At 47.3% G+C, this 27,500-nt stretch overlaps 1 protein-coding gene across 2 annotated transcripts in view; it reads right to left on the minus strand.

Annotated features, from left to right (window-relative positions):
• rgs19 (regulator of G protein signaling 19) overlaps positions 1 to 27,500 on the minus strand; it is a 186,877-nt gene that overhangs the window by 53,273 nt on the left and 106,104 nt on the right. Inside the window, exons 3-5 of one of the 2 annotated variants that reach the window (XM_045209509.1) lie at positions 17,070 to 17,212; positions 8,148 to 8,228; positions 1,920 to 2,154 (exon numbers count right to left, since the gene is read on the minus strand). In XM_045209509.1, coding sequence (XP_045065444.1) covers positions 1,920 to 2,154; positions 8,148 to 8,228; positions 17,070 to 17,212 — 459 coding nt within the window. The remainder of the gene's footprint in view (positions 1 to 1,919; positions 2,155 to 8,147; positions 8,229 to 17,069; positions 17,213 to 27,500) is intronic. The other variant, XM_045209510.1, reaches the window with a different exon arrangement.

Below are 27,500 nucleotides of genomic sequence, written 5' to 3' on the forward strand. Positions count from 1 at the left end.
TGGCGAGGGCACTAGAACAGTCTGCAGCACCCGGCCTCACCCTACAAGAATCTGAAATGGTACTTCTGTCCCCAACCAAGGAGGGCGTACACCATCATCTAGGTCGTCCGCACAGATTCTGTCAGACCTGGGCCCTGAAAGTAAATCTCAGTAAGACAAAAATAATGGTCCTGTGTAGCTCAGTTGGTAGAGCATGTCGTTTGCAACGGCAGGGTTGTGGGTTCGTTTCCCACGGGGGACCAGTATGAAAAAAAAAAATGTATGCGCTCACTAACTGTAAGTCGATCTGGATAAGAGCGTCTGCTAAATGACTAAAATGTAAATGTTTCCAAAAAAGGTCCAGTTGCCAGGACCACAAATACAAATTCCAGCTAGACACCGTTGCCCTAGAGCACACAAAAAACTATACATACCTCGGCCTAAACATCAGCGCCACAGGTAACTTCCACAAAGCTGTGAACGATCTGAGAGACAAGGCAAGAAGGGCCTTCTATGCCATCAAAGGAACATACCATTTGACATACTAATTAGGATCTGGCTGAAAATACTTGAATCAGTTATAGAACCCATTGCCCTTTATGGTTGTGAGGTCTGGGGTCCGCTCACCAACCAAGAATTCACAAAATGTGACAAACACCAAATTGAGACTGCATGCAGAATTCTGCTAAAATATCCTCTGTGTACAACGGAAAACACCAAATAATGCATGCAGAACAGAATTAGGCCGATACCTGCTAATTATCAAAATCCAGAAAAGAGCCGTTCAATTCTAAAACCACCTAAAAGGAAGCGATTCCCAAACCTTCCATAACAAAGCCCTCACCTACAGGGAAATGAACCTGGAGAAGAGTCCCCTAAGCAAGCTGGTCCTGGGGCTCTGTTCACAAACACAAACAGACCCCATAGAGACCCAGGAGAGCAACCCAATTAGACCCAACCAAATCATGAGAAAACAAAAAGATAATTACTTGACACATTGGAAAGAATCAACAAAAAACTAAGCAAACTAGAATGCTATTTGGCCCTAAATAGAGCAGAATACCTGACCACTGTGACTGACTCAAAATTAAGGAAAGCTTTGACAATGTACAGACTCAGTGAGCATAGCCTTGCTATTGAGAAAGGCTGTCGTAGGCAGACCTGGCTCTCAAGAGAAGACAGGCTACAAAATGAGGTGGAAACTGAGCTGCACTTCCTAACCTCCTGCCAAATATATGACCATATTAGAGACACATACCTCCCTCAGATTATACAGACCCATAAAGAATTCAAAAACAAATCCAATTTTGATAAACTTCCATATTCATTGGGTGAAATACCACAGTGTGCAATCACAGCAGCAAGATTTGTGACCTTTTGCCACAAGAAAAGGGCAACCAGTGAAGAACAAACACCATTGTAAATACAACCCATATTTATGTTTATTTATTTTCCTTTTTCCTTTAACTATTTGAACATTATTACAACACTGTATATAGACATAATATGACATTTCAAATGTCTTTATAATTTTGGAACTTCTGAGTGTAATGTTTACTGTTAATTTTTTATTGTTTATTTCACTTTTGTTTATTATCTATTTCACTTGCTTTGGCAATGTTAGAAGTAGTATGCCTAAGTGCAATAAAGCCTTTGAATTGAATTGAGAGAGAGAGAGAGAGAGAGAGAGAGAGAGAGAGAGAGAGAGAGAGAGAGAGAGAGAGAGAGAGAGAGAGAGAGAGAGAGAGAGAGAGAGAGAGAGAGAGAGAGAGAGAGAGAGAGAGAGAGAGAGAGAGAGAGAGAGACTAATATAGCTCTTGCTTTTTACCATTGCAGTCGCTCCATTCTTGGCGGAGGCGAATTACAGTGTTAAAGTTTAATGTTGAGAGATCACACTCCAAATCTGAGCTTCATATGCAAGGAAGGGGGAGTTCTCGTACCTCTTTGGGGGAGAGGATTGAAATGTAGTCCTCGTAGATCATGCGTGCCTTCTCGTCGACTGTGTTCTTGTTCATCTCCTGTTTGAGGTCTTCACAGGCCAGCCAGAACAACATGTTCTCTTCGCTGTACTCAGTCCGGAGGAACTCCCTGAACACATTCCGACCTGCAGGATTCTTCATCAGCTTGTCGAACGACTGCGCCCAGACCCTTATCTCCTCTAATGTTGGTTTGGGGCTGAGGGATGGAGGGAAAGAAAGAGAGAGATGTTAAACGACTGGGCCCAGACCCTAATCTCCTCTAATGTTGGTTTAGGGCTGAGGGATGGAGGGAAAGAGAGAGAGAGAGAGAGAGACAGAGAGAGAGAGAGAAAGATTCAAAAAAAAAAAAAAAAAAAAAAAAAGAATAGAGAGGAAAAAAGAGAGAGAGAGAGAGCGAGGAGAGAGAGAGAGAGAGAGAGAGAGAGAGAGAGAGAGAGAGAGAGAGAGAGAGAGAGAGAGAGAGAGAGAGAGCGAGAGAGAGAGAGACTCTGATCTCGGACCCTTTCTTATAGCTGAGAAAGTTCCACGTCCATGTGTACTCAAAGTTCCACGTCCATGTGTACTCAAAGTTCCACGTCCATGTGTACTCAAAGTTCCACGCCCATGTGTACTCAAAGTTCCACGTCCATGTGTACTCAAAGTTCCACGCCCATGTGTACTCAAAGTTCCACGTCCATGTGTACTCAAAGTTCCACGTCCATGTGTACTCAAAGTTCCACATAAATGTGTACTCAAAGTTCCACGTCCATGTCCACTCAAAGTTCCACATAAATGTGTACTCAAAGTTCCACATCCATGTGTACTCAAAGTTCCACGTCCATGTGTACTCAAAGTTCCACATAAATGCGTACTCAAAGTTCCACGTCCATGTGTACTCAAAGTTCCACATCCATGTGTACTCACCAAGCTTCAGAGTTCGGTATGGTCTCCTGGAGTGTCTCAGGGTTGCGTAGAGGTTAGGATGTAGAGGTTAGGATAATGGGGTTAGGGTGTAGAGGTTAGGATGTAGGGGTTAGGATGTTGGGGTTAGGGTGCAGAGGTTAGGATGTAGGGGTTAGGGTGTAGAGGTTAGGGTGTAGGGGTTAGGGTGTAGAGGTTGGGAGTTGTAAGGTTAGGTCATATAGGGGGTTGGTAGGTGTCAAGTTAGAGCCTCAAGTTGAGTAGTCATAACCAAGGACTGTAAGTACAATATCAAGTTGTGAAAATATAGATAAATTATTAAGGTTAAAAATTATCAAATTGATATCAAGCAGTAAGGTATATGCAATTTAAATATCAGGTAAATTAATGGAAGGATGCAATACAGATAAATTAAATTAATGCCAAGAATGAGATCATAGTGGCTGCACCGAAGGCATTGATCTTGAAACAAAAGCAATCTATGGTGATAGATGCCAGCAAGACTTAAGTATAAGAATTAAAATGTAAATTCAAAAGTATAAAAATTTAAAAATTATAAAAATTAAAATTGTAAATTCAGTATCAAAATTAAGATGTAAGGTTAAAACCTAAGTTAGGTATAATCAATACAAAGGAGATTTAAATATTAAGTTAAGTGTAAATTAAAATAAAATTGCTTGATAATTAAGGTGTTGTAATTGACTGTCAATTAGGTATAAATTAAAATTATCAAATTAATGTCAGGATTAGTCTCGAACTCCGAAGTGCAAAAATTTCAGTGTCATGTGATCTAAGTAAACCGCATGCGAAACTGGCGCAGCCGGTGGGTATCGAGCGCTTAGAAATACAAATTCTAAAAATTGCCGCCGCAGCATCGATCTTGGCAGTGCAGGAAGCATGGCAGGGAAGGAGGGCCAGTGCAGAGGTTAGGGTGTAGAGGTTAGGGTGTAGAGTTAGGGTGTAGGGGTTAGGATGTAGGGGTTAGGATGTAGGGGTTAGGGTGTAGAGGTTAGGGGTGTAGGGGTTAGGGTGTAGGGGTTAGGGTGTGAGGTTAGGGTGTAGAGGTTAGGGTGTAGAGGTTAGGGTGTAGAGGTTAGGATGTAGAGGTTAGGGTGTAGAGGTTAGGGTGTTGGGGTTAGGGTGTAGAGGTTAGGGTGTAGGGGTTAGGGTGTAGAGGTTAGGGTGTAGAGGTTAGGATGTTGGGGTTAGGGTGTAGAGGTTAGGGTGTAGAGGTTAGGGTGTAGGGGTTAGGGTGTAGGGGTTAGGATGTAGGGGTTAGGGTGTAGGGATTAGGGTGTAAAGGTTAGGATGTAGGGGTTAGGGTGTAGAGGTTAGGGTGTAGGGGTTAGGGTGTAGGGGTTAGGGTGTAGGGGTTAGGGTGTAGGGGTTAGGGTGTAGAGGTTAGGGTGTAGAGGTTAGGGTGTTGGGGTTAGGGTGTAGAGGTTAGGGTGTAGGGGTTAGGGTGTAGAGGTTAGGGTGTAGGGGTTAGGATGTTGGGGTTAGGGTGTAGAGGTTAGGGTGTAGAGGTTAGGGTGTAGGGGTTAGGGTGTAGAGGTTAGGGTGTAGGGGTTAGGGTGTAGAGGTTAGGGTGTAGGGGTTAGGGTGTAGAGGTTAGGATGTTGGGGTTAGGGTGTAGAGGTTAGGATGTAAAGGTTAGGATGTTGGGGTTAGGGTGTAGAGGTTAGGATGTTGGGGTTAGGATGTTGGGGTTAGGGTGTAGGGGTTAGGATGTTGGGGTTAGGGTGTAGAGGTTAGGGTGTAGGGGTTAGGGTGTAGAGGTTAGGATGTTGGGGTTAGGGTGTAGAGGTTAGGGTGTAGAGGTTAGGGTGTAGAGGTTAGGGTGTAGAGGTTAGGGTGTAGGGGTTAGGGTGTAGAGGTTAGGATGTAGATGTTAGGATGTTGTGGTTAGGATGTTGGGGTTAGGATGTTCAGGGTTAGGGGTGCAGAGGTTAGGGTGTAGAGGTTAGGATGTTGTGGTTAGGATGTTGGGGTTAGGGTGCAGAGGTTAGGATGTTGGGGTTAGGATGTTGGGGTTAGGATGTTGTGGTTAGGATGTTGGGGTTAGGGTGCAGAGGTTAGGATGTGGGGTTAGGATGTAGGGGTTAGGGTGTGGGGGTTAGGGTGTAGGGGGTTAGGATGTAGGGGTTAGGGGTATGAGGTTGGGGTGTAGGGGTGGGGGGGAGTTAGGGTGTAGGGGTTAGGGTGTAGGGGTTAGGGTGTAGAGGTTAGGGTGTAGGGGTTAGGGTGTAGGGGTTAGGATGTAGGGGTTAGGGTGTAGGGGTTAGGATGTAGAGGTTAGGGTGTTGGGGTTAGGGTGTAGGGGTTAGGGTGTAGGGGTTAGGATGTAGAGGTTAGGGTGTAGGGGTTAGGATGTTGTGGTTAGGATGTTGTGGTTAGGATGTTGGGGTTAGGGTGCAGAGGTTAGGATGTTGGGGTTAGGATGTTGGGGTTAGGGTGCAGAGGTTAGGATGTTGGGGTTAGGATGTTGTGGTTAGGATGTTGGGGTTAGGGTGCAGAGGTTAGGATGTAGAGGTTAGGGTGCAGAGGTTAGGATGTAGGGGTTAGGGTGTAGAGGTTAGGGTGTAGAGGTTAGGGTGTAGGGGTTAGGGTGTAGGGGTTAGGATGTAGGGGTTAGAGTGTTGGGGTTAGGGTGTAGGAGGTTAGGGTGTAGGGGTTAGGGTGTAGGGGTTAGGGGTGTAGGGGGGTTAGGATGTAGGGGTTAGAGTGTTGGGGTTAGGGTGTAGGGGTTAGGGTGTAGGGGTTAGGGTGTAGGGGTTAGGGTGTAGAGGTTAGGGTGTAGGGGTTAGGGTGTAGAGGTTAGGGTGTAGAGGTTAGGGTGTAGAGGTAGGGTGTAGGGGTTGGAGTGTAGAGGTTGGGTTGTAGGGGTGGTGTGGGGGTTAGGGTGTAGGGGTTAGGGTGTAGAGGTTAGGGTGTAGGGGTTAGGGTGTAGGGGGTTAGGGTGTAGAGGTTAGGGTGTAGAGGTTAGGGTGTAGAGGTTAGGGTGTAGAGGTTAGGGTGTAGGGGTTAGGGTGTAGAGGTTAGGGTGTAGAGGTTAGGGTGTAGAGGTTAGGGTGTAGGGGTTAGGGTGTAGGGGTTAGGGTGTAGAGGTTAGGGTGTAGAGGTTAGGGTGTAGGGGTTAGGGTGTAGGGTTAGGGTGTAGAGGTTGGGTGTAGGGGTTAGGGTGTGAGGTGGGTGTTGGGGTTAGGGTGTAGGGGTTAGGGGTGTAGGGGTTAGGGGTGTAGGGTTAGGGTGTAGGGGTTAGGGATGTAGGTTAGGGTGTAGGGGTTAGGGTGTAAAGGTTAGGATGTAGGGGTTAGGGTGTAGAGGTTGGTGTATGGGTTAGGTGTAGGGGTTAGGGTGTAGAGGTTAGGGTGTAGAGGTTAGGGTGTTGGGGTTAGGGTGTAGAGTTAGGGTGTAGGGTTAGGTGTAGGGGTTAGGATGTAGGGGGTTAGGGTGTAGGGATTAGGGTGTAAAGGTTAGGATGTAGGGGTTAGGGGTGTAGAGGTTAGGGTGTATGGGTTAGGGTGTAGGGGTTAGGGTGTAGAGGTTAGGGTGTAGAGGTTAGGGTGTTGGGGTTAGGGTGTAGAGGTTAGGATGTAGGGGTTAGGGTGTAGAGGTTAGGATGTAGGGGTTAGGGTGTAGGGATTAGGGTGTAAAGGTTAGGATGTAGGGGTTAGGGTGTAGAGGTTAGGGTGTATGGGTTAGGGTGTATGGGTTAGGGTGTAGGGGTTAGGGTGTAGGGGTTAGGATGTAGGGGTTAGGGTGTAGGGATTAGGGTGTAAAGGTTAGGATGTAGGGGTTAGGGTGTAGAGGTTAGGGTGTATGGGTTAGGGTGTAGGGGTTAGGGTGTAGAGGTTAGGGTGTAGAGGTTAGGGTGTTGGGGTTAGGGTGTAGAGGTTAGGGTGTAGGGGTTAGGGTGTAGGGGTTAGGGTGTAGGGGTTAGGGTTAAGGGGTTAGGGTGTAGAGGTTAGGGTGTAGAGGGTAGGGTGTAGGGGTTAGGGTGTAGGGGTTAGGGTGTAGAGGTTAGGGTGTAGAGGTTAGGGTGTAGGGGTTAGGGTGTAGGGGTTAGGGTGTAGGGGTTAGGGTGTAGGGGTTAGGGTGTAGAGGTTAGGATGTTGGGGTTAGGGTGTAGAGGTTAGGATGTTGGGGTTAGGGTGTAGAGGTTAGGGTGTAGAGGTTAGGGGTGTAGGGGGTTAGGGTGTAGGGTTAGGAGTGTAGGGGGTTAGGGTGTAGAGGTTAGGGTGTAGAGGTTAGGGTGTAGATGTTAGGGGGTTAGGGTGTAGAGGTTAGGGGTGTAGGGGGTTAGGTGTAGAGGTTAGGGTGTAGGGGTTAGGGGGGTTAGGGTGTAGAGGTTAGGGTGTAGGGGTTAGGGTGTAGAGGTTAGGGTGTAGAGGTTAGGGTGTAGGGGTTAGGGTGTAGAGGTTAGGATGTTGGGGTTAGGGTGTAGGGGTTAGGGTGTAGAGGTTAGGGTGTAGGGGTTAGGGTGTAGAGGTTAGGGTGTAGAGGTTAGGGTGTAGGGGTTAGGGTGTAGAGGTTAGGATGTAGATGTTAGGATGTTGTGGTTAGGATGTTGGGGTTAGGATGTTGGGGTTAGGGTGCAGAGGTTAGGGTGTAGAGGTTAGGATGTTGTGGTTAGGATGTTGGGGTTAGGGTGCAGAGGTTAGGGTGTAGATGTTAGGATGTTGTGGTTAGGATGTTGTGGTTAGGATGTTGGGGTTAGGATGTTGGGGTTAGGATGTTGGGGTTAGGATGTTGGGGTTAGGATGTTGGGGTTAGGATGTTGGGGTTAGGATGTTGTGGTTAGGATGTTGGGGTTAGGGTGTAGGGGTTAGGATGTTGGGGTTAGGGTGCAGAGGTTAGGGTGTAGAGGTTAGGATGTTGGGGTTAGGGTGTAGGGGTTAGGGTGTATAGGTTAGGGTGTAGATGTTAGGGTGTAGAGGTTAGGGTGTAGAGGTTAGGGTGTAGAGGTTAGGGTGTAGTGGTTAGGGTGTAGAGGTTAGGGTGTAGGGGTTAGGGTGTTGGGGTTAGGATGTAGGGGTTAGGGTGTAGAGGTTAGGATGTTGGGGTTAGGGTGTAGAGGTTAGGGTGTAGGGGTTAGGGTGTAGAGGTTAGGGTGTAGGGGTTAGGGTGTAGGGGTTAGGATGTAGGGGTTAGGGTGTAGAGGTTAGGGTGTAGGGGTTAGGGTGTAGAGGTTAGGGTGTAGGGGTTAGGGTGTAGGGGTTAGGATGTAGGGGTTAGGGTGTAGGGGTTAGGGTGTAGGGGTTAGGGTGTAGGGGTTAGGGTACTCACCAAGCTTCACAGTTTGGTATGGTCTCCAGGCGTGTCTCTAGGGATTTCCTCCTTCTGTCCTCTTCATTCCTAACAGTGAAACTGCAAGGTGGTGAAACTACATCACAGCACTTTTACAGAGACACACACACACACACACACACACACACACACACACACACACACACACACACACACACTCACACTCACACACACACACACACACACACACACACACACACACACACACACACACAGGGTTGGGGAGTAACGGATTAAATGTAATATATTGTAATCAGATAACAGATATTTTGGAAAAACTAGATTATTACTTCTAGGATTACTTTTAAATTCAGAAAGGTTTCTTTTACACCTTTCTGTTTTCTTAATGACATTCAAATCAGCATTGAAAAAAGGTGCAAGTTTGTTCCGCCTGAGGGAGTCTGACCACCAATCAGAGACCACTATGAAGACACACCAAATGATGACCACCAATCAAAGACCACTATGAAGACACACCAAATGATGACCACCAATCAGAGACCACTATGAAGACACACCAAATGATGACCACCAATCAGAGACCACTATGAAGACACACCAAATGATGACCACCAATCAGAGACCACTATGAAGACACACCAAATGATGACCACCAATCAGAGACCACTATGAAGACACACCAAATGATGACCACCAATCAGAGACCACTATGAAGACACACCAAATGATGACCACCAATCAGAGACCACTATGAAGACACACCAAATGATGACCACCAATCAGAGGCCACTATGAAGACACACCAAATGATGACCACCAATCAGAGACCACTATGAAGACACACCAAATGATGACCACCAATCAGAGACCACTATGAAGACACACCAAATGATGACCACCAATCAGAGACCACTATGAAGACACACCAAATGCGTTTTGATGGATGGCGGTAAAAGAGCAGGAATAGGTTTTTGTAGGCTATAGTCCAAGCCATGTCTTCCAATGGTGTGACTGCTTTCGGTATCCAAAGATGATCCAACTTGAATAAATGATATCCAAGTCATATTCTTGAAGATCATAGCTGACTGGAAATCTGACAAACTTTGTTTTTTTAAATGTAAATACTAAGACATCAAAACTATGAAATAACACATATGGAATTATGTAGTAACCAAAAAAGTGTTAAACAAATCAAAATATATTTTATTTTTGAGATTGTTGGGAGACAGGCCTGAAGCCTTTTAACAGGGACACTGTGAGTGTTGGGAGACAGGCCTGAAGCCTTTTAACAGGGACACTGTGAGTGTTGGGAGACAGGCCTGAAGCCTTTTAACAGGGACACTGTGAGTGTTGGGAGACAGGCCTGAAGCCTTTTAACAGGGACACTGTGAGTGTTGGGAGACAGGCCTTAAGCCTTTTAACAGGGACACTGTAAGTGTTGGGAGACAGGCCTGAAGCCTTTTAACAGGGACGCTGTGAGTGTTGGGAGACAGGCCTGAAGCCTTTTAACAGGGACACTGTAAGTGTTGGGAGACAGGCCTGAAGCCTTTTAACAGGGACACTGTGAGTGTTGGGAGACAGGCCTGAAGCCTTTTAACAGGGACACTGTAAGTGTTGGGAGACAGGCCTGAAGCCTTTTAACAGGGACAATGTGAGTGTTGGGAGACAGGCCTGAAGCCTTTTAACAGGGACACTGTAAGTGTTGGGAGACAGGCCTGAAGCCTTTTAACAGGGACACTGTAAGTGTTGGGAGACAGGCCTGAAGCCTTTTAACAGGGACACTGTAAGTGTTGGGAGACAGGCCTGAAGCCTTTTAACAGGGACACTGTAAGTGTTGGGAGACAGGCCTGAAGCCTTTTAACGGGGACAATGTGAGTGTTGGGAGACAGGCCTGAAGCCTTTTAACAGGGACACTGTGAGTGTTGGGAGACAGGCCTGAAGCCTTTTAACAGGGACACTGTGAGTGTTGGGAGACAGGCCTGAAGCCTTTTAACAGGGACACTGTGAGTGTTGGGAGACAGGCCTGAAGCCTTTTAACAGGGACACTGTGAGTGTTGGGAGACAGGCCTTAAGCCTTTTAACAGGGACACTGTAAGTGTTGGGAGACAGGCCTGAAGCCTTTTAACAGGGACGCTGTGAGTGTTGGGAGACAGGCCTGAAGCCTTTTAACAGGGACACTGTAAGTGTTGGGAGACAGGCCTGAAGCCTTTTAACAGGGACACTGTGAGTGTTGGGGAGACAGGCCTGAAGCCTTTTAACAGGGACACTGTAAGTGTTGGGAGACAGGCCTGAAGCCTTTTAACAGGGACAATGTGAGTGTTGGGAGACAGGCCTGAAGCCTTTTAACAGGGACACTGTAAGTGTTGGGAGACAGGCCTGAAGCCTTTTAACAGGGACACTGTAAGTGTTGGGAGACAGGCCTGAAGCCTTTTAACAGGGACACTGTAAGTGTTGGGAGACAGGCCTGAAGCCTTTTAACAGGGACACTGTAAGTGTTGGGAGACAGGCCTGAAGCCTTTTAACGGGGACAATGTGAGTGTTGGGAGACAGGCCTGAAGCCTTTTAACAGGGACACTGTGAGTGTTGGGAGACAGGCCTGAAGCCTTTTAACAGGGACACTGTGAGTGTTGGGAGACAGGCCTGAAGCCTTTTAACAGGGACACTGTAAGTGTTGGGAGACAGGCCTGAAGCCTTTTAACAGGGACACTGTGAGTGTTGGGAGACAGGCCTGAAGCCTTTTAACAGGACACTGTAAGTGTTGGGAGACAGGCCTGAAGCCTTTTAACAGGGACACTGTAAGTGTTGGGAGACAGGCCTGAAGCCTTTTAACAGGGACACTGTAAGTGTTGGGAGACAGGCCTGAAGCCTTTTAACAGGGACACTGTAAGTGTTGGGAGACAGGCCTGAAGCCTTTTAACAGGGACACTGTAAGTGTTGGGAGACAGGCCTGAAGCCTTTTAACAGGGACACTGTAAGTGTTGGGAGACAGGCCTGAAGCCTTTTAACAGGGACACTGTAAGTGTTGGGAGACAGGCCTGAAGCCTTTTAACGGGGACAATGTGAGTGTTGGGAGACAGGCCTGAAGCCTTTTAACAGGGACACTGTGAGTGTTGGGAGACAGGCCTGAAGCCTTTTAACAGGGACACTGTGAGTGTTGGGAGACAGGCCTGAAGCCTTTTAACAGGGACACTGTAAGTGTTGGGAGACAGGCCTGAAGCCTTTTAACAGGGACACTGTGAGTGTTGGGAGACAGGCCTGAAGCCTTTTAACAGGGACACTGTAAGTGTTGGGAGACAGGCCTGAAGCCTTTTAACAGGGACACTGTAAGTGTTGGGAGACAGGCCTGAAGCCTTTTAACAGGGACACTGTAAGTGTTGGGAGACAGGCCTGAAGCCTTTTAACAGGGACACTGTAAGTGTTGGGAGACAGGCCTGAAGCCTTTTAACAGGGACGCTGTGAGTGTTGGGAGACAGGCCTGAAGCCTTTTAACAGGGACACTGTAAGTGTTGGGAGACAGGCCTGAAGCCTTTTAACAGGGACACTGTAAGTGTTGGGAGACAGGCCTGAAGCCTTTTAACAGGGACACTGTGAGTGTTGGGAGACAGGCCTTAAGCCTTTTAACAGGGACACTGTGAGTGTTGGGAGACAGGCCTGAAGCCTTTTAACAGGGACACTGTGAGTGTTGGGAGACAGGCCTGAAGCCTTTTTAACAGGGACACTGTGAGTGTTGGGAGACAGGCCTGAAGCCTTTTAACAGGGACGCTGTAAGTGTTGGGAGACAGGCCTGAAGCCTTTTAACAGGGACACTGTGAGTGTTGGGAGACAGGCCTGAAGCCTTTTAACAGGGACACTGTAAGTGTTGGGAGACAGGCCTGAAGCCTTTTAACAGGGACACTGTGAGTGTTGGGAGACAGGCCTGAAGCCTTTTAACAGGGACACTGTGAGTGTTGGGAGACAGGCCTGAAGCCTTTTAACAGGGACACTGTGAGTGTTGGGAGACAGGCCTGAAGCCTTTTAACAGGGACACTGTGAGTGTTGGGAGACAGGCCTGAAGCCTTTTAACAGGGACACTGTGAGTGTTGGGAGACAGGCCTGAAGCCTTTTAACAGGGACACTGTAAGTGTTGGGAGACAGGCCTGAAGCCTTTTAACAGGGACACTGTAAGTGTTGGGAGACAGGCCTGAAGCCTTTTAACAGGGACAATGTGAGTGTTGGGAGACAGGCCTGAAGCCTTTTAACAGGGACACTGTGAGTGTTGGGAGACAGGCCTGAAGCCTTTTAACAGGGACACTGTGAGTGTTGGGAGACAGGCCTGAAGCCTTTTAACAGGGACACTGTGAGTGTTGGGAGACAGGCCTGAAGCCTTTTAACAGGGACACTGTAAGTGTTGGGAGACAGGCCTGAAGCCTTTTAACAGGGACACTGTAAGTGTTGGGAGACAGGCCTGAAGCCTTTTTAACAGGGACGCTGTGAGTGTTGGGAGACAGGCCTGAAGCCTTTTAACAGGGACACTGTAAGTGTTGGGAGACAGGCCTGAAGCCTTTTAACAGGGACACTGTAAGTGTTGGGAGACAGGCCTGAAGCCTTTTAACAGGGACGCTGTGAGTGTTGGGAGACAGGCCTGAAGCCTTTTAACAGGGACACTGTAAGTGTTGGGAGACAGGCCTGAAGCCTTTTTAACAGGGACACTGTAAGTGTTGGGAGACAGGCCTGAAGCCTTTTAACAGGGACACTGTGAGTGTTGGGAGACAGGCCTTAAGCCTTTTAACAGGGACACTGTGAGTGTTGGGAGACAGGCCTGAAGCCTTTTAACAGGGACACTGTGAGTGTTGGGAGACAGGCCTGAAGCCTTTTAACAGGGACACTGTGAGTGTTGGGAGACAGGCCTGAAGCCTTTTAACAGGGACGCTGTAAGTGTTGGGAGACAGGCCTGAAGCCTTTTAACAGGGACACTGTGAGTGTTGGGAGACAGGCCTGAAGCCTTTTAACAGGGACACTGTAAGTGTTGGGAGACAGGCCTGAAGCCTTTTAACAGGGACACTGTGAGTGTTGGGAGACAGGCCTGAAGCCTTTTAACAGGGACACTGTGAGTGTTGGGAGACAGGCCTGAAGCCTTTTAACAGGGACACTGTGAGTGTTGGGAGACAGGCCTGAAGCCTTTTAACAGGGACACTGTGAGTGTTGGGAGACAGGCCTGAAGCCTTTTAACAGGGACACTGTGAGTGTTGGGAGACAGGCCTGAAGCCTTTTAACAGGGACACTGTAAGTGTTGGGAGACAGGCCTGAAGCCTTTTAACAGGGACACTGTAAGTGTTGGGAGACAGGCCTGAAGCCTTTTAACAGGGACAATGTGAGTGTTGGGAGACAGGCCTGAAGCCTTTTAACAGGGACACTGTGAGTGTTGGGAGACAGGCCTGAAGCCTTTTAACAGGGACGCTGTGAGTGTTGGGAGACAGGCCTGAAGCCTTTTAACAGGGACACTGTGAGTGTTGGGAGACAGGCCTGAAGCCTTTTAACAGGGACACTGTGAGTGTTGGGAGACAGGCCTGAAGCCTTTTAACAGGGACACTGTAAGTGTTGGGAGACAGGCCTGAAGCCTTTTAACAGGGACACTGTAAGTGTTGGGAGACAGGCCTGAAGCCTTTTAACAGGGACAATGTGAGTGTTGGGAGACAGGCCTGAAGCCTTTTAACAGGGACACTGTGAGTGTTGGGAGACAGGCCTGAAGCCTTTTAACAGGGACACTGTGAGTGTTGGGAGACAGGCCTGAAGCCTTTTAACAGGGACACTGTGAGTGTTGGGAGACAGGCCTGAAGCCTTTTAACAGGGACACTGTAAGTGTTGGGAGACAGGCCTGAAGCCTTTTAACAGGGACACTGTAAGTGTTGGGAGACAGGCCTGAAGCCTTTTAACAGGGACGCTGTGAGTGTTGGGAGACAGGCCTGAAGCCTTTTAACAGGGACACTGTAAGTGTTGGGAGACAGGCCTGAAGCCTTTTAACAGGGACACTGTAAGTGTTGGGAGACAGGCCTGAAGCCTTTTAACAGGGACGCTGTGAGTGTTGGGAGACAGGCCTGAAGCCTTTTAACAGGGACACTGTAAGTGTTGGGAGACAGGCCTGAAGCCTTTTAACAGGGACACTGTAAGTGTTGGGAGACAGGCCTGAAGCCTTTTAACAGGGACACTGTGAGTGTTGGGAGACAGGCCTTAAGCCTTTTAACAGGGACACTGTGAGTGTTGGGAGACAGGCCTGAAGCCTTTTAACAGGGACACTGTGAGTGTTGGGAGACAGGCCTGAAGCCTTTTAACAGGGACACTGTGAGTGTTGGGAGACAGGCCTGAAGCCTTTTAACAGGGACGCTGTAAGTGTTGGGAGACAGGCCTGAAGCCTTTTAACAGGGACACTGTGAGTGTTGGGAGACAGGCCTGAAGCCTTTTAACAGGGACACTGTGAGTGTTGGGAGACAGGCCTGAAGCCTTTTAACAGGGACACTGTGAGTGTTGGGAGACAGGCCTGAAGCCTTTTAACAGGGACACTGTGAGTGTTGGGAGACAGGCCTGAAGCCTTTTAACAGGGACACTGTGAGTGTTGGGAGACAGGCCTGAAGCCTTTTAACAGGGACACTGTGAGTGTTGGGAGACAGGCCTGAAGCCTTTTAACAGGGACACTGTGAGTGTTGGGAGACAGGCCTGAAGCCTTTTAACAGGGACACTGTAAGTGTTGGGAGACAGGCCTGAAGCCTTTTAACAGGGACACTGTAAGTGTTGGGAGACAGGCCTGAAGCCTTTTAACAGGGACAATGTGAGTGTTGGGAGACAGGCCTGAAGCCTTTTAACAGGGACACTGTGAGTGTTGGGAGACAGGCCTGAAGCCTTTTAACAGGGACACTGTGAGTGTTGGGAGACAGGCCTGAAGCCTTTTAACAGGGACACTGTGAGTGTTGGGAGACAGGCCCGAAGCCTTTTAACAGGGACACTGTGAGTGTTGGGAGACAGGCCTGAAGCCTTTTAACAGGGACACTGTGAGTGTTGGGAGACAGGCCTGAAGCCTTTTAACAGGGACACTGTGAGTGTTGGGAGACAGGCCTGAAGCCTTTTAACAGGGACACTGTGAGTGTTGGGAGACAGGCCTGAAGCCTTTTAACAGGGACACTGTAAGTGTTGGGAGACAGGCCTGAAGCCTTTTAACAGGGACACTGTAAGTGTTGGGAGACAGGCCTGAAGCCTTTTAACAGGGACAATGTGAGTGTTGGGAGACAGGCCTGAAGCCTTTTAACAGGGACACTGTGAGTGTTGGGAGACAGGCCTGAAGCCTTTTAACAGGGACACTGTGAGTGTTGGGAGACAGGCCTGAAGCCTTTTAACAGGGACACTGTGAGTGTTGGGAGACAGGCCTGAAGCCTTTTAACAGGGACACTGTGAGTGTTGGGAGACAGGCCTGAAGCCTTTTAACAGGGACACTGTGAGTGTTGGGAGACAGGCCTGAAGCCTTTTAACAGGGACGCTGTGAGTGTTGGGAGACAGGCCTGAAGCCTTTTAACAGGGACACTGTGAGTGTTGGGAGACAGGCCTGCAGCCTTTTAACAGGGACGCTGTGAGTGTTGGGAGACAGGCCTGAAGCCTTTTAACAGGGACGCTGTGAGTGTTGGGAGACAGGCCTGAAGCCTTTTAACAGGGACACTGTGAGTGTTGGGAGACAGGCCTGAAGCCTTTTAACAGGGACGCTGTGAGTGTTGGGAGACAGGCCTGAAGCCTTTTAACAGGGACAATGTGAGTGTTGGGAGACAGGCCTGAAGCCTTTTAACAGGGACACTGTAAGTGTTGGGAGACAGGCCTGAAGCCTTTTAACAGGGACACTGTGAGTGTTGGGAGACAGGCCTGAAGCCTTTTAACAGGGACACTGTGAGTGTTGGGAGACAGGCCTGAAGCCTTTTAACAGGGACACTGTGAGTGTTGGGAGACAGGCCTGAAGCCTTTTAACAGGGACGCTGTGAGTGTTGGGAGACAGGCCTGAAGCCTTTTAACAGGGACGCTGTGAGTGTTGGGAGACAGGCCTGAAGCCTTTTAACAGGGACGCTGTGAGTGTTGGGAGACAGGCCTGAAGCCTTTTAACAGGGACACTGTGAGTGTTGGGAGACAGGCCTGAAGCCTTTTAACAGGGACACTGTGAGTGTTGGGAGACAGGCCTGAAGCCTTTTAACAGGGACACTGTGAGTGTTGGGAGACAGGCCTGAAGCCTTTTAACAGGGACACTGTGAGTGTTGGGAGACAGGCCTGAAGCCTTTTAACAGGGACACTGTGAGTGTTGGGAGACAGGCCTGAAGCCTTTTAACAGGGACACTGTGAGTGTTGGGAGACAGGCCTGAAGCCTTTTAACAGGGACACTGTGAGTGTTGGGAGACAGGCCTGAAGCCTTTTAACAGGGACACTGTGAGTGTTGGGAGACAGGCCTGAAGCCTTTTAACAGGGACACTGTGAGTGTTGGGAGACAGGCCTGAAGCCTTTTAACAGGGACACTGTGAGTGTTGGGAGACAGGCCTGAAGCCTTTTAACAGGGACACTGTGAGTGTTGGGAGACAGGCCTGAAGCCTTTTAACAGGGACACTGTGAGTGTTGGGAGACAGGCCTGAAGCCTTTTAACAGGGACACTGTGAGTGTTGGGAGACAGGCCTGAAGCCTTTTAACAGGGACACTGTGAGTGTTGGGAGACAGGCCTGAAGCCTTTTAACAGGGACACTGTGAGTGTTGGGAGACAGGCCTGAAGCCTTTTAACAGGGACACTGTGAGTGTTGGGAGACAGGCCTGAAGCCTTTTAACAGGGACACTGTGAGTGTTGGGAGACAGGCCTGAAGCCTTTTAACAGGGACAATGTGAGTGTTGGGAGACAGGCCTGAAGCCTTTTAACAGGGACACTGTGAGTGTTGGGAGACAGGCTAGTACCATGAACAGCTACAGCAACAGCACCAGCAGAAGCAGCATGTGCTGTTAGGTCTCTGTGTGTTGGGCTGCTGTTGAGCCCGGCTGGGCGACATTTCGCTGACAGTCATCGGAGACTCTCCATCTGCCGGGACAGGGCCTGTGTACTGAGAGAGAGAGAGCGAGAGAGAGAGAGAGAGAGAGAGAGAGAGAGAGAGAGAGAGAGAGAGAGAGAGAGAGAGAGAGAGAGAGAGAGAGAGAGAGAGAGAGAGAGAGAGATTAGTATACACACACGTATGGAACACACCCACACACAAGGGTGTATGGACACAGATATGCACATGTACACGCACAATCACAAACATTAATAAACACACACACACACACACACACACACGCACACACACACACACTAGTGTGTCCTATTAAACATCAGCTCTGAAGTTTTCATACATCAGTCATCCATTACTCTCTTTCTCTCTCTCTCTTTCTGCTATTTCTTTGTCTCCCCCATCCCTCTCTCCTCCCCACCCCCCTCTCTCTCTCGCTCTCTCTCTCTGCCTCTCTCTCTCTCTCTCTCTCTCTCTCTCTCTCTCTCCATCTCTCTCTCTCTCTCTCTCTGCCTCTCTCCCTCTCCCTCTCTCTCTCTCTCTCTCTCTCTCTCTCTCTCTCTCTCTCTCTCTCTCTCTCTCTCTCTCTCTCTCTTCTCTTCTCTCTCTCTCTCTCTCTCTCTCTCTCTCTCTCTCTCTCTCTTTCAATTTCAATTTCAATTCAATTTAAGGGCTTTATTGGAATGGGAAACGTATGTTAACATTGCCAAAGCAAGTGAAGTAGATAGTAAACAAAAGTGAAATCAACAATAAATATTAACAGTAAACATTACACTCAGAAGTTCCAAAAGAATAAAGACATTTCAAATGTCATATTATGTATATATACAGTGTTGTAACAATGTGCAAATAGTTAAAGTACAAATGGGAAAATAAATAAACATAAATATGGGTTGTATTTACAATGGTGTTTGTTCTTCACTGGTTGCCCTTTTCTTATGGCAAAAGGTCACAAATATTGCTGCTGTGATGGCACACTGTGGTATCTCACCCAGTAGATAAGGGAGTTTATCGAAATTGGGTTTGTTTTCAAATTCTTTGTGGATCGCTGTAATCTGAGGGAAATATGTGTCTCTAATATGGTCATACATTTGGCAGGAGGTTAGGTGGTACAGATCAGTTTCCACCTCATTTTGTGGGCAGTGTGCACATAGCCTGTCTTCTCTTGAGAGCCAGGTCTGCCTACGGCGGCCTTTCTCAATAGCAAGGCTATGCTTACTTAAGTTTGGGTAAGTCACAGTGGTCAGGTATTCTGCCACTGTGTACTCTCTGTTTAGGGCCAAATAGCATTCTAGTTTGCTCAGTTTTTTTGTTAATTCTTTCCAATGTGTCCAATGGTCCTCTGTAGCTCAATTGGTAGAGCATGGCGCTTGTAACGCCAGGGTAGTGGGTTTGATCCCCGGGACCACCCATACGAAAAATTGTATGCACACTTGACTGTAAGTTGCTTTGGATAAAAGCGTCTGCTAAATGGCATATTATTATTATTTTTATTAATTATCTTTTTGTTTTCTCATGATTTGGTTGGGTCTAATTGTGTTGTTGTTGTTGTCCTGGGGCTCTGTGGGGTCTGTTTGTGTTTGTGAACAGAGCCCCAGGACCAGTTTGCTTAGGGGACTCTTCTCCAAGTTCATCTCTCTGTAGGTGATGGCTTTGTTATGGAAGGTTTGGGAATCGCTTAATTTTAAGTGGTTATAGAATTTAATGGCTCTTTTGATAATTAGCGGGTATCGGCCTAATTCTGCTCTGCATGCATTATTTGGTTTACGTTGTACACAGAGGATATTTTTTGCAGAATTCTGCATGCAGAGCCTCAATTTGGAGTTTGTCCCATTTTGTGAATTCATGGTTGGTGAGCGGACCCCAGACCTCACAACCATAAAGGGCAATGGGTTCTATAACTGATTCAAGTATTTTTTGCCAGATCCTAATTGGTATGTTGAATTTGATGTTCCTTTTGATGGCATAGAAGGCCCTTGTTGCCTCCCAGATCATTCACAACTTTGTGGAAGTTACGTGTGGTGCTGATGTTTAGGCCGAGGTATGTATAGTTTTTTGTGTGATCTAGGGCAACGGTGTCAAGATGGAATTTGAATTTGTGGTCCTGGTAACTGGAACTTTTTTGGAACACCATTATTTTTGTCTTACTGAGATTTACTGTCAGGGCCCAGGTCTGACAGAATCTGTGCAGAATACCTAGATGCTGTTGTAGGCCCTCCTTGGTTGGTGACATAAGCACCAGATCATCAGCAAACAGTAGACATTTGACTTCAGATTCTAGTAGGGTGAGGCCGGGTGCTGTAGACTGTTCTAGTGCCCTCGCCAATTCATTGAAAAAAGTATTTGATCCCCTGCTGATTTCGTACGTTTGCCCACTGACAAAGAAATGATCAGTCTATCATTTTAATGGTAGGTTTATTTGAACAGTGAGAGACAGAATAACAAACAAAAAATCCAGAAAAACGGTTGTCAAAAATGTTATAAATTGATTTGCATTTTAATGAGTGAAATAAGTATTTGACCCCCTCTCAATCAGAAAGATTTCTGGCTCCCAGGTGTCTTTTATACAGGTAACGAGCTGAGATTAGGAGCACACTCTTAAAGGGAGTGCTCCTAATCTCAGCTTGTTACCTGTATAAAAGACACCTGTCCACAGAAGCAATGAATCAATCAGATTCCAAACTCTCCACCATGGCCAAGACCAAAGAGCTCTCCAAGGATGTCAGGGACAATATTGTAGACCTACACAAGGCTGGAATGGGCTACAAGACCATCTCCAAGCAGCTTGGTGAGAAGGTGACAACAGTTGGTGCGATTATTCGCGAATGGAAGAAACACAAAATAACTGTCAATCTCCCTTGGCCTGGGGCTCCATGCAAGATCTCACCTCGTGGAGTTGCAATGATCATGAGAAAGGTGAGGAATCAGCCCAGAACTACACGGGAGGATCTTGTCAATGATCTCAAGGCAGCTGGGACCATAGTCACCAAGAAAACAATTGGTAACACACAATGCCGTGAAGGACTAAAATCCTGCAGTGCCCGCAAGGTCCCCCTGCTCAAGAAAGCACATATACAGGCCCGTCTGAAGTTTGCCAATGAACATCTGAATGATTGAGAGGAGAACTGGGTGAAAGTGTTGTGGTCAGATGAGACCAAAATCAAGCTCTTTGGCATCAACTCAACACGCCGTGTTTGGAGGAGGAGGAATGCTGCCTATGATCCCAAGAACACCATCCCCACCGTCAAACATGGAGGTGGAAACATTATGCTTTGGGGGTGTTTTTCTGCTAAGGGGACAGGACAACTTCACCGCATTAAAGGGACGATGGACGGGGGCCATGTACCGTCAAATCTTGGGTGAGAACCTCCTTCCCTCAGCCAGGGCATTGAAAATGGGTCGTGGATGGGTATTCCAGCATGACAATGACCCAAAACACACGGCCAAGGCAACAAAGGAGTGGCTCAAGAAGAAGCACATTAAGGTCCTGGAGTGGCCTAGCCAGTCTCTAGACCTTAATCCCATAGAAATTCTGTGGAGGGAGCTGAAGGTTTGAGTTGCCAAACGTCAGCCTCGAAACCTTAATGACTTGGAGAAGATCTGCAAAAGTAGTGGGACAAAATCCCTCCTGAGATGTGTGCAAACCTGGTGGCCAACTACAAGAAACGTCTGACCTCTGTGATTGCCAACAAGGGTTTTGCCACCAAGTACTAAGTTGTGTTTTGCAGAGGGGTCAAATACTTATTTCCCTCATTAAAATGCTAATCAATTTATAACATTTTTGACATGCGTTTTTCTGGATTTTGTTGTTGTTATTATGTCTCTCACTGTTCAAATAAACCTACGATTAAAATTATAGACTGATCATGTCTTTGTCAGTGGGCAAACGTACAAAATCAGCAGGGGATCAAATACTTTTTTCCCTCACTGTAGCTGTTGAAGAGAAGGGCCTTAAACTGCATCCCTGTCTCACCCCACGGCCCTGTGGAAAGAAACGTATGTGTTTTTTGCCAATTTTAAACGCACAATTGTTGTTTGTTTACATGGATTTTATAATGTCATGTGTTTTTCCCCCCACACCACTTTCCATCAATTTGTATAGCAGACCCTCATGCCAAATTGAGTCAAAAGCTTTTTGGAAATCAACACAGCATGAGAAGAATTTGCCTTTGTTTTGGTTTGTTTGTTTTTCAATTAGGGTGAATACGTGGTTGGTCGTACGGTAATTTGGTAAAATGCCAATTTGACATTTGCTCAGTACATTGTTTTCACTGAGGAAATGAACTAGTCTGCTGTTAATGATAATGCAGAGGATTTTCCCAAGGTTGCTGTTTACGCATATCCCACGGTAGTTATTGGGGTCAAATTTGTCTCCACTTTTGTATATTGGGGTGATCAGTCCTTGGTTCCAAATATTGGGGAAGATGCCAGAGTTAAGGATGACGTTAAAGAGTTTAAGTATAGCCAATTGGAATTTGTGGTCTGTAAATTTTATCATTTAATTGAGGATACCATCAACACCACATGCCTTTTTGGGTTGGAGGGTTTGTATTTTGTCCTGTAGTCCATATCCCCCCTCTCTCTCTCTCTCTCTCTCTCTCTCTCTCTCTCTCTCTCTCTCTCTCTCTCTCTCTCTCTCTCTCTCTCTCTCTCTCTCTCTCTCTCTCTCTCTCTCAATTCAATTCCATTTCAATTTAAGAGCTTTATCGGCATGGGAAACATATGTTTACATTGCCAAAGCAAGTGCAATAGTTAAACAGTAAACATTTCACTCATAAAAGTTCCAAAATAAAAGACATTTCAAATGTCATATTATGTGCAAATAATTAAAGTACAGGTTGTATTTACAATGGTGTTTGTTCTTCACTGGTTGCCCTTTTCTCGTGGCAAAAGGTCACAAATCTTTCTGCTGTGATTGCACGCTGTGGTATTTCACCCAATAGATATGGGAGTTTATCAAAATTGGTTTGGTTTTCGAATTCTTTGTGAGTCTTTGTAATCTGAGGGAAATATGTGTCTCTAATATGGTCATACATTTAGCAGGAGGTTAGGAAGTGCAGCTCAGTTTCCACCTCATTTTGTGGGCAGTGTGCACATAGCCTGTCTTCTCTTGAGAGCCAGGTCTGCCTACGGCAGCCTTCCTTAATAGCAAGGCTCACTGAGTCTGTACATAGTCAAAGCTTTCCTTAAATTTGGGTCAGTCACAGTGGCCAGGTATTCTGCCACTGTGTACTCTCTGTTTAGGACCAAATAGCATTCTAGTTTGATCAGTTTTTTTGTTGATTCTTTCCAATGTGTTAAGTAATTATCTTTGTTTTCTCATGATTTGGTTGGGTCTAATTGTGTTGCTGGCCTGGGTCTCTGTGGGGTCTGTTTGTGTTTGTGAACAGAGCCCCAGGACCAGCTTGCTTAGGGGACTCTTCTCCAGGTTCATATCTCTGTAGGTGATGGCTTTGTTATGGAAGGTTTGGGAATCGTTTGCTTTTAGGTGGTTTTAGAATTCAACCCATGGCTCTTTTCTGGATTTTGATAATTAGCTAGTATTGGCCTAATTCGGCTCTGCATGCATTGTTTGGTGTTTTACGTTGTACACTGAGGATATTTTTCATACAGAGTCTCAATTTGGTCTTTGTCCCATTTTGTGAATTCTTGGTTGGTGAGCGGACCCCAGACCTCACAACCATAAAGGGCAATTGGTTCTATAACTGATTCAAGTATTTTTTGCCAGATCCTAATTGGTATGTTGAATTTGATGTTCCTTTTGATGGCATAGAAGGCCCTTCTTGCCTTGTCTCTCAGATCGTTCACAGCTTTGTGGAAGTTACCTGTGGCATTGAAGTTTAGGCCGAGGTATGTATAGTTTTTTTGTGTGCTCTAGGGCAACGGTGTCTAGATGGAATTTGTATTTGTGGTCCTGGCAACTGGACTTTTTTTGGAACAACATTATTTTTGTCTTACTGAGATTTACTGTCAGGGCCCAGGTCTGACAGAATCTGTACAGAAGATCTAGGTGCTGCTGTTGGCCCTCCTTGGTTGGGGACAGAAGTACCAGATCATCAGCAAACAGTAGACATTTGACTTCAGATTCTAGTAGGGTGAGGCTGAGTGCTGCAGACTGTTCTAGTGCCCTCGCCAAATCTTTGATATATATGTTGAAGAGGGTGGGGCTTAAACTGCATCCCTGTCTCACCCCATGGCCCTGTGGAAATAAATGTTTGTGTTCTTTGCCCATTTTAACCACACACTTGTTGTTTGTGTACATGGATTTTATCATGTTTTTCCCACAACACCACTTTCCATCAATTTGTATAGCAAACCCTCATACCAAATTGAGTCAAAAGCTTTTTGGAAGTCAACAAAGCATGAGAAGAGTTTGCCTTTGTTTTGTTTTGTTTGTTTGTCAATTAGGGTGTGCAGGGTGAATACGTGGTCTGTCCTATGGTAATTTGGTTAAAAGCCAATTTGACATTTGCTCTCTCTCTCACTCCATCTCTCTCTGCCCCCACCTCTCTCCCTCTCTTCCTTTCTCTCAACTCCCCCCCTCTTTTTTTCTCTCTCTCCCTCTCTCTCAACTCTCTCCCTCCCTCCCCCCTCTCTCTCTCTCTCTCTCTCTCTCCCCCCGCTCTTTCTCTCAATTCTCTCCTTTCTCTCTCTCTCTCTCTCTCTCTCTCTCTCTGCCCCCATCTCCCTCTCTCTCTCTCCCTCTCTCTCTTTCTCTCAATTCTCCTCCCTCTCTCCCGCCTTCTCTCTGGGCAGTGAGTCAGAGAGCAGAACAGGAGGTGAGAGTGTAAACTGGTGTATGTGGATTCCCAGACTACAGAAATCACCTAAGATGTTTTAGCAACATCAGCAGTATCCTGATTTCCCTGATTTTACTGACTGACTGGATGACTGACTGACTGGCTGACTGACTGGATGGGTGGCTGACTGATTGCCTGACAGGATGGCTGACTGACTGACTGACTGACTGGATGACTGACTGACTGACTGGACGGGTGGCTGACTGATTGCCTGACAGGATGGCTGACTGATTGCCTGACAGGATGGCTGACTGATTGCCTGACAGGATGGCTGACTGACTGACTGACTGACTGACTGACTGGATGACTGACTGACTGACTGGATGGGTGGCTGACTGATTGCCTGACAGGATGGCTGACTGATTGCCTGACAGGATGGCTGACTGACTGACTGACTGACTGACTGACTGACTGACTGGCTGACTGACTGACTGACTGGCTGACTGACTGGATGGGTGGCTGACTGATTGCCTGACAGGATGGCTGACTGATTGCCTGACAGGATGGCTGACTGATTGCCTGACAGGATGGCTGACTGATTGCCTGTCAGGATGGCTGACTGACTGACTGACTGACTGACTGACTGGCTGACTGACTGGCTGACTGTGTGCTGTTAAACCCTCCCTGTTCTCTCACTACTCTACTACACTCTACTGTATTCTACTAATCTAAAACAATCCACTCTCACTACACACTCTACTCTAATCCCCATCAACCCCTAAACACAACCCCTCATTCCTACCACAACAAACTGTGTGTATACACTCTAAACATGTCTGGGCAGATGAGCGATGAACCCTCACTGGCAGAGTGAATACTCCACCATCACAGAGACGTGATGAACCCTCACTGGCAGAGTGAATACTACACCATCACAGAGACGTGATGAACCCTCACTGGCAGAGTGAATACTCCACCATCACAGAGAAGTGATGAACCCTCACTGGCAGAGTGAAACTACACCATCACAGAGAAGTGAGGGTAAAACGAGAGAAAGGAAGAGAGGCAGATGGAAGAAGGGAGAGAAAGAGAGAGGGAAGGAGGAAGGGAGGAGAGATTGAATACCTAGATAGAGGAAGTGAAAGAAGGAGAGGAGAAATGGACAGAGGAAGTGAAAGAAGGAGAGGGGATATGGACAGAGGATAAGAAGGAGAGGGGATATGGACAGAGGTTAAGAAGGAGAGGGGATATGGACAGAGGATAAGAAGGAGAGGGGGATATGGACAACGGTTAAGAAGGAGAGGGGATATGGACAGAGGCTAAGAAGGAGAGGGGATATGGACAGGGGCTAAGAAGGAGAGGGTGATATGGACAGAGGTTAAGAAGGAGAGGGGATATGGACAGAGGTTAAGAAGGAGAGGGGGATATGGACAGAGGTTAAGAAGGAGAGGGGATATGGACAGAGGTTAAGAGGGAGAGGGGATATGGACAGAGGTTAAGAAGGAGAGGGGATATGGACAGAGGATGAGAAGGAGAGGGGATATGGACAGAGGTTAAGAAGGAGAGGGGGATATGGACAGAGGTTAAGAAGGAGAGGGGATATGGACAGAGGTTAAGAAGGAGAGGGGGATATGGACAGAGGTTAAGAAGGAGAGGGGATATGGACAGAGGTTAAGAAGGAGAGGGGATATGGACAGAGGATAAGAAGGAGAGGGGGATATGGACAGAGGCTAAGAAGGAGAGGGTGATATGGACAGAGGTTAAGAAGGAGAGGGGATATGGACAGAGGTTAAGAGGGAGAGGGGATATGGACAGAGGTTAAGAAGGAGAGGGGATATGGACAGAGGTTAAGAAGGAGAGGGGATATGGACAGAGGATAAGAAGGAGAGGGGGATATGGACAGAGGCTAAGAAGGAGAGGGGATATGGACATAGGCTAAGAAGGAGAGGGGGATATGGACAGAGGCTAAGAAGGAGAGGGGATATGGACAGAGGCTAAGAAGGAGAGGGGGATATGGACAGAGGCTAAGAAGGAGAGGGGATATGGACAGAGGAAGTGAAAGAAGGAGAGGGGATATGGACAGAGGCTAAGAAGGAGAGGGGATATGGGCAGAGGATAAGAAGGAGAGGGGGATATGGACAGAGGCTAAGAAGGAGAGGGGGATATGGACAGAGGATAAGAAGGAGAGGGGGATATGGACAGAGGTTAAGAAGGAGAGGGGATATGGACAGAGGATAAGAAGGAGAGGGGATATGGACAGAGGCTAAGAAGGAGAGGGGATATGGACAGGGGCTAAGAAGGAGAGGGGATATGGACAGAGGAAGTGAAAGAAGGAGAGGGGATATGGACAGAGGCTAAGAAGGAGAGGGGGATATGGACAGATGAAGTGAAAGAAGGAGAGGGGGTATGGACAGAGGCTAAGAAGGAGAGGGGATATGGACAGAGGTTAAGAGGGAGAGGGGATATGGACAGAGGTTAAGAAGGAGAGGGGGATATGGACAGAGGCTAAGAAGGAGAGGGGGATGTGGACAGAGGATAAGAAGGAGAGGGGATATGGACAGAGGTTAAGAAGGAGAGGGGGATATGGACAGAGGATAAGAAGGAGAGGGGGATATGGACAGAGGATAAGAAGGAGAGGGGATATGGACAGAGGTTAAGAAGGGGAGGGGATATGGACAGAGGTTAAGAAGGAGAGGGGATATGGACAGAGGTTAAGAAGGAGAGGGGATATGGACAGAGGATAAGAAGGAGAGGGGATATGGACAGAGGCTAAGAAGGAGAGGGGATATGGACAGGGGCTAAGAAGGAGAGGGGGATATGGACAGAGGATAAGAAGGAGAGGGGGATATGGACAGAGGATAAGAAGGAGAGGGGAATATGGACAGAGGATAAGAAGGAGAGGGGGATATGGACAGAGGATAAGAAGGAGAGGGGGATATGGACAGGGGCTAAGAAGGAGAGGGGGATATGGACAGAGGATAAGAAGGAGAGGGGATATGGACAGAGGATATGAAGGAGAGGGGATATGGACAGAGGATAAGCAATGTGATGCGTCATGTGATTGTACTGTTATCACAACACCTGGATCCTTCCACCAAATGAGTGCCCTTTGATACTTTCAGTAGAAATTGTGCACCAATATTGCATTTTAAAAGCTGAGTTGAAGTGCCATTTAAGTGCTCGCAAAAGTGCAGAAATTTTTCATTTTGACATGTCCCTCCATCAGCCATGAGTAACTTCTAGGAACATTTTAACCCACTTAATCCCAAAATGTATCCAAGTTTCACCATCATTGTAAAGCCCTAGTTATTGTGTTGCTTTTGTGGTGGAAATCTGAGCAGGTTGAGCATAACACGTCAACCCTGTCACCCACAGATAGACAGGCTAGAAATGTTTGAACAATATTTTTTATTTTGTTTTACTTGCATTCAGAGAGAAGAGGAGAGCGGATGAGAGAGGAGGAGAGAAGAGGAGAGAGGAGGAGAGAAGAGGAGAACAGAGGAGAACAGAGGAGAGCAGAGCAGAGCAGAGCAGAGCAGAGCAGAGCAGAGCAGAGGAGAGGAGAGGAGAGGAGAGGAGAGGAGAGGAGAGGAGAGAGGAGAGGA

Source organism: Coregonus clupeaformis, chromosome 30 (assembly GCF_020615455.1).
Source record: "Coregonus clupeaformis isolate EN_2021a chromosome 30, ASM2061545v1, whole genome shotgun sequence".
In the NCBI taxonomy this organism is placed as follows: Eukaryota; Metazoa; Chordata; class Actinopteri; order Salmoniformes; family Salmonidae; genus Coregonus; species Coregonus clupeaformis.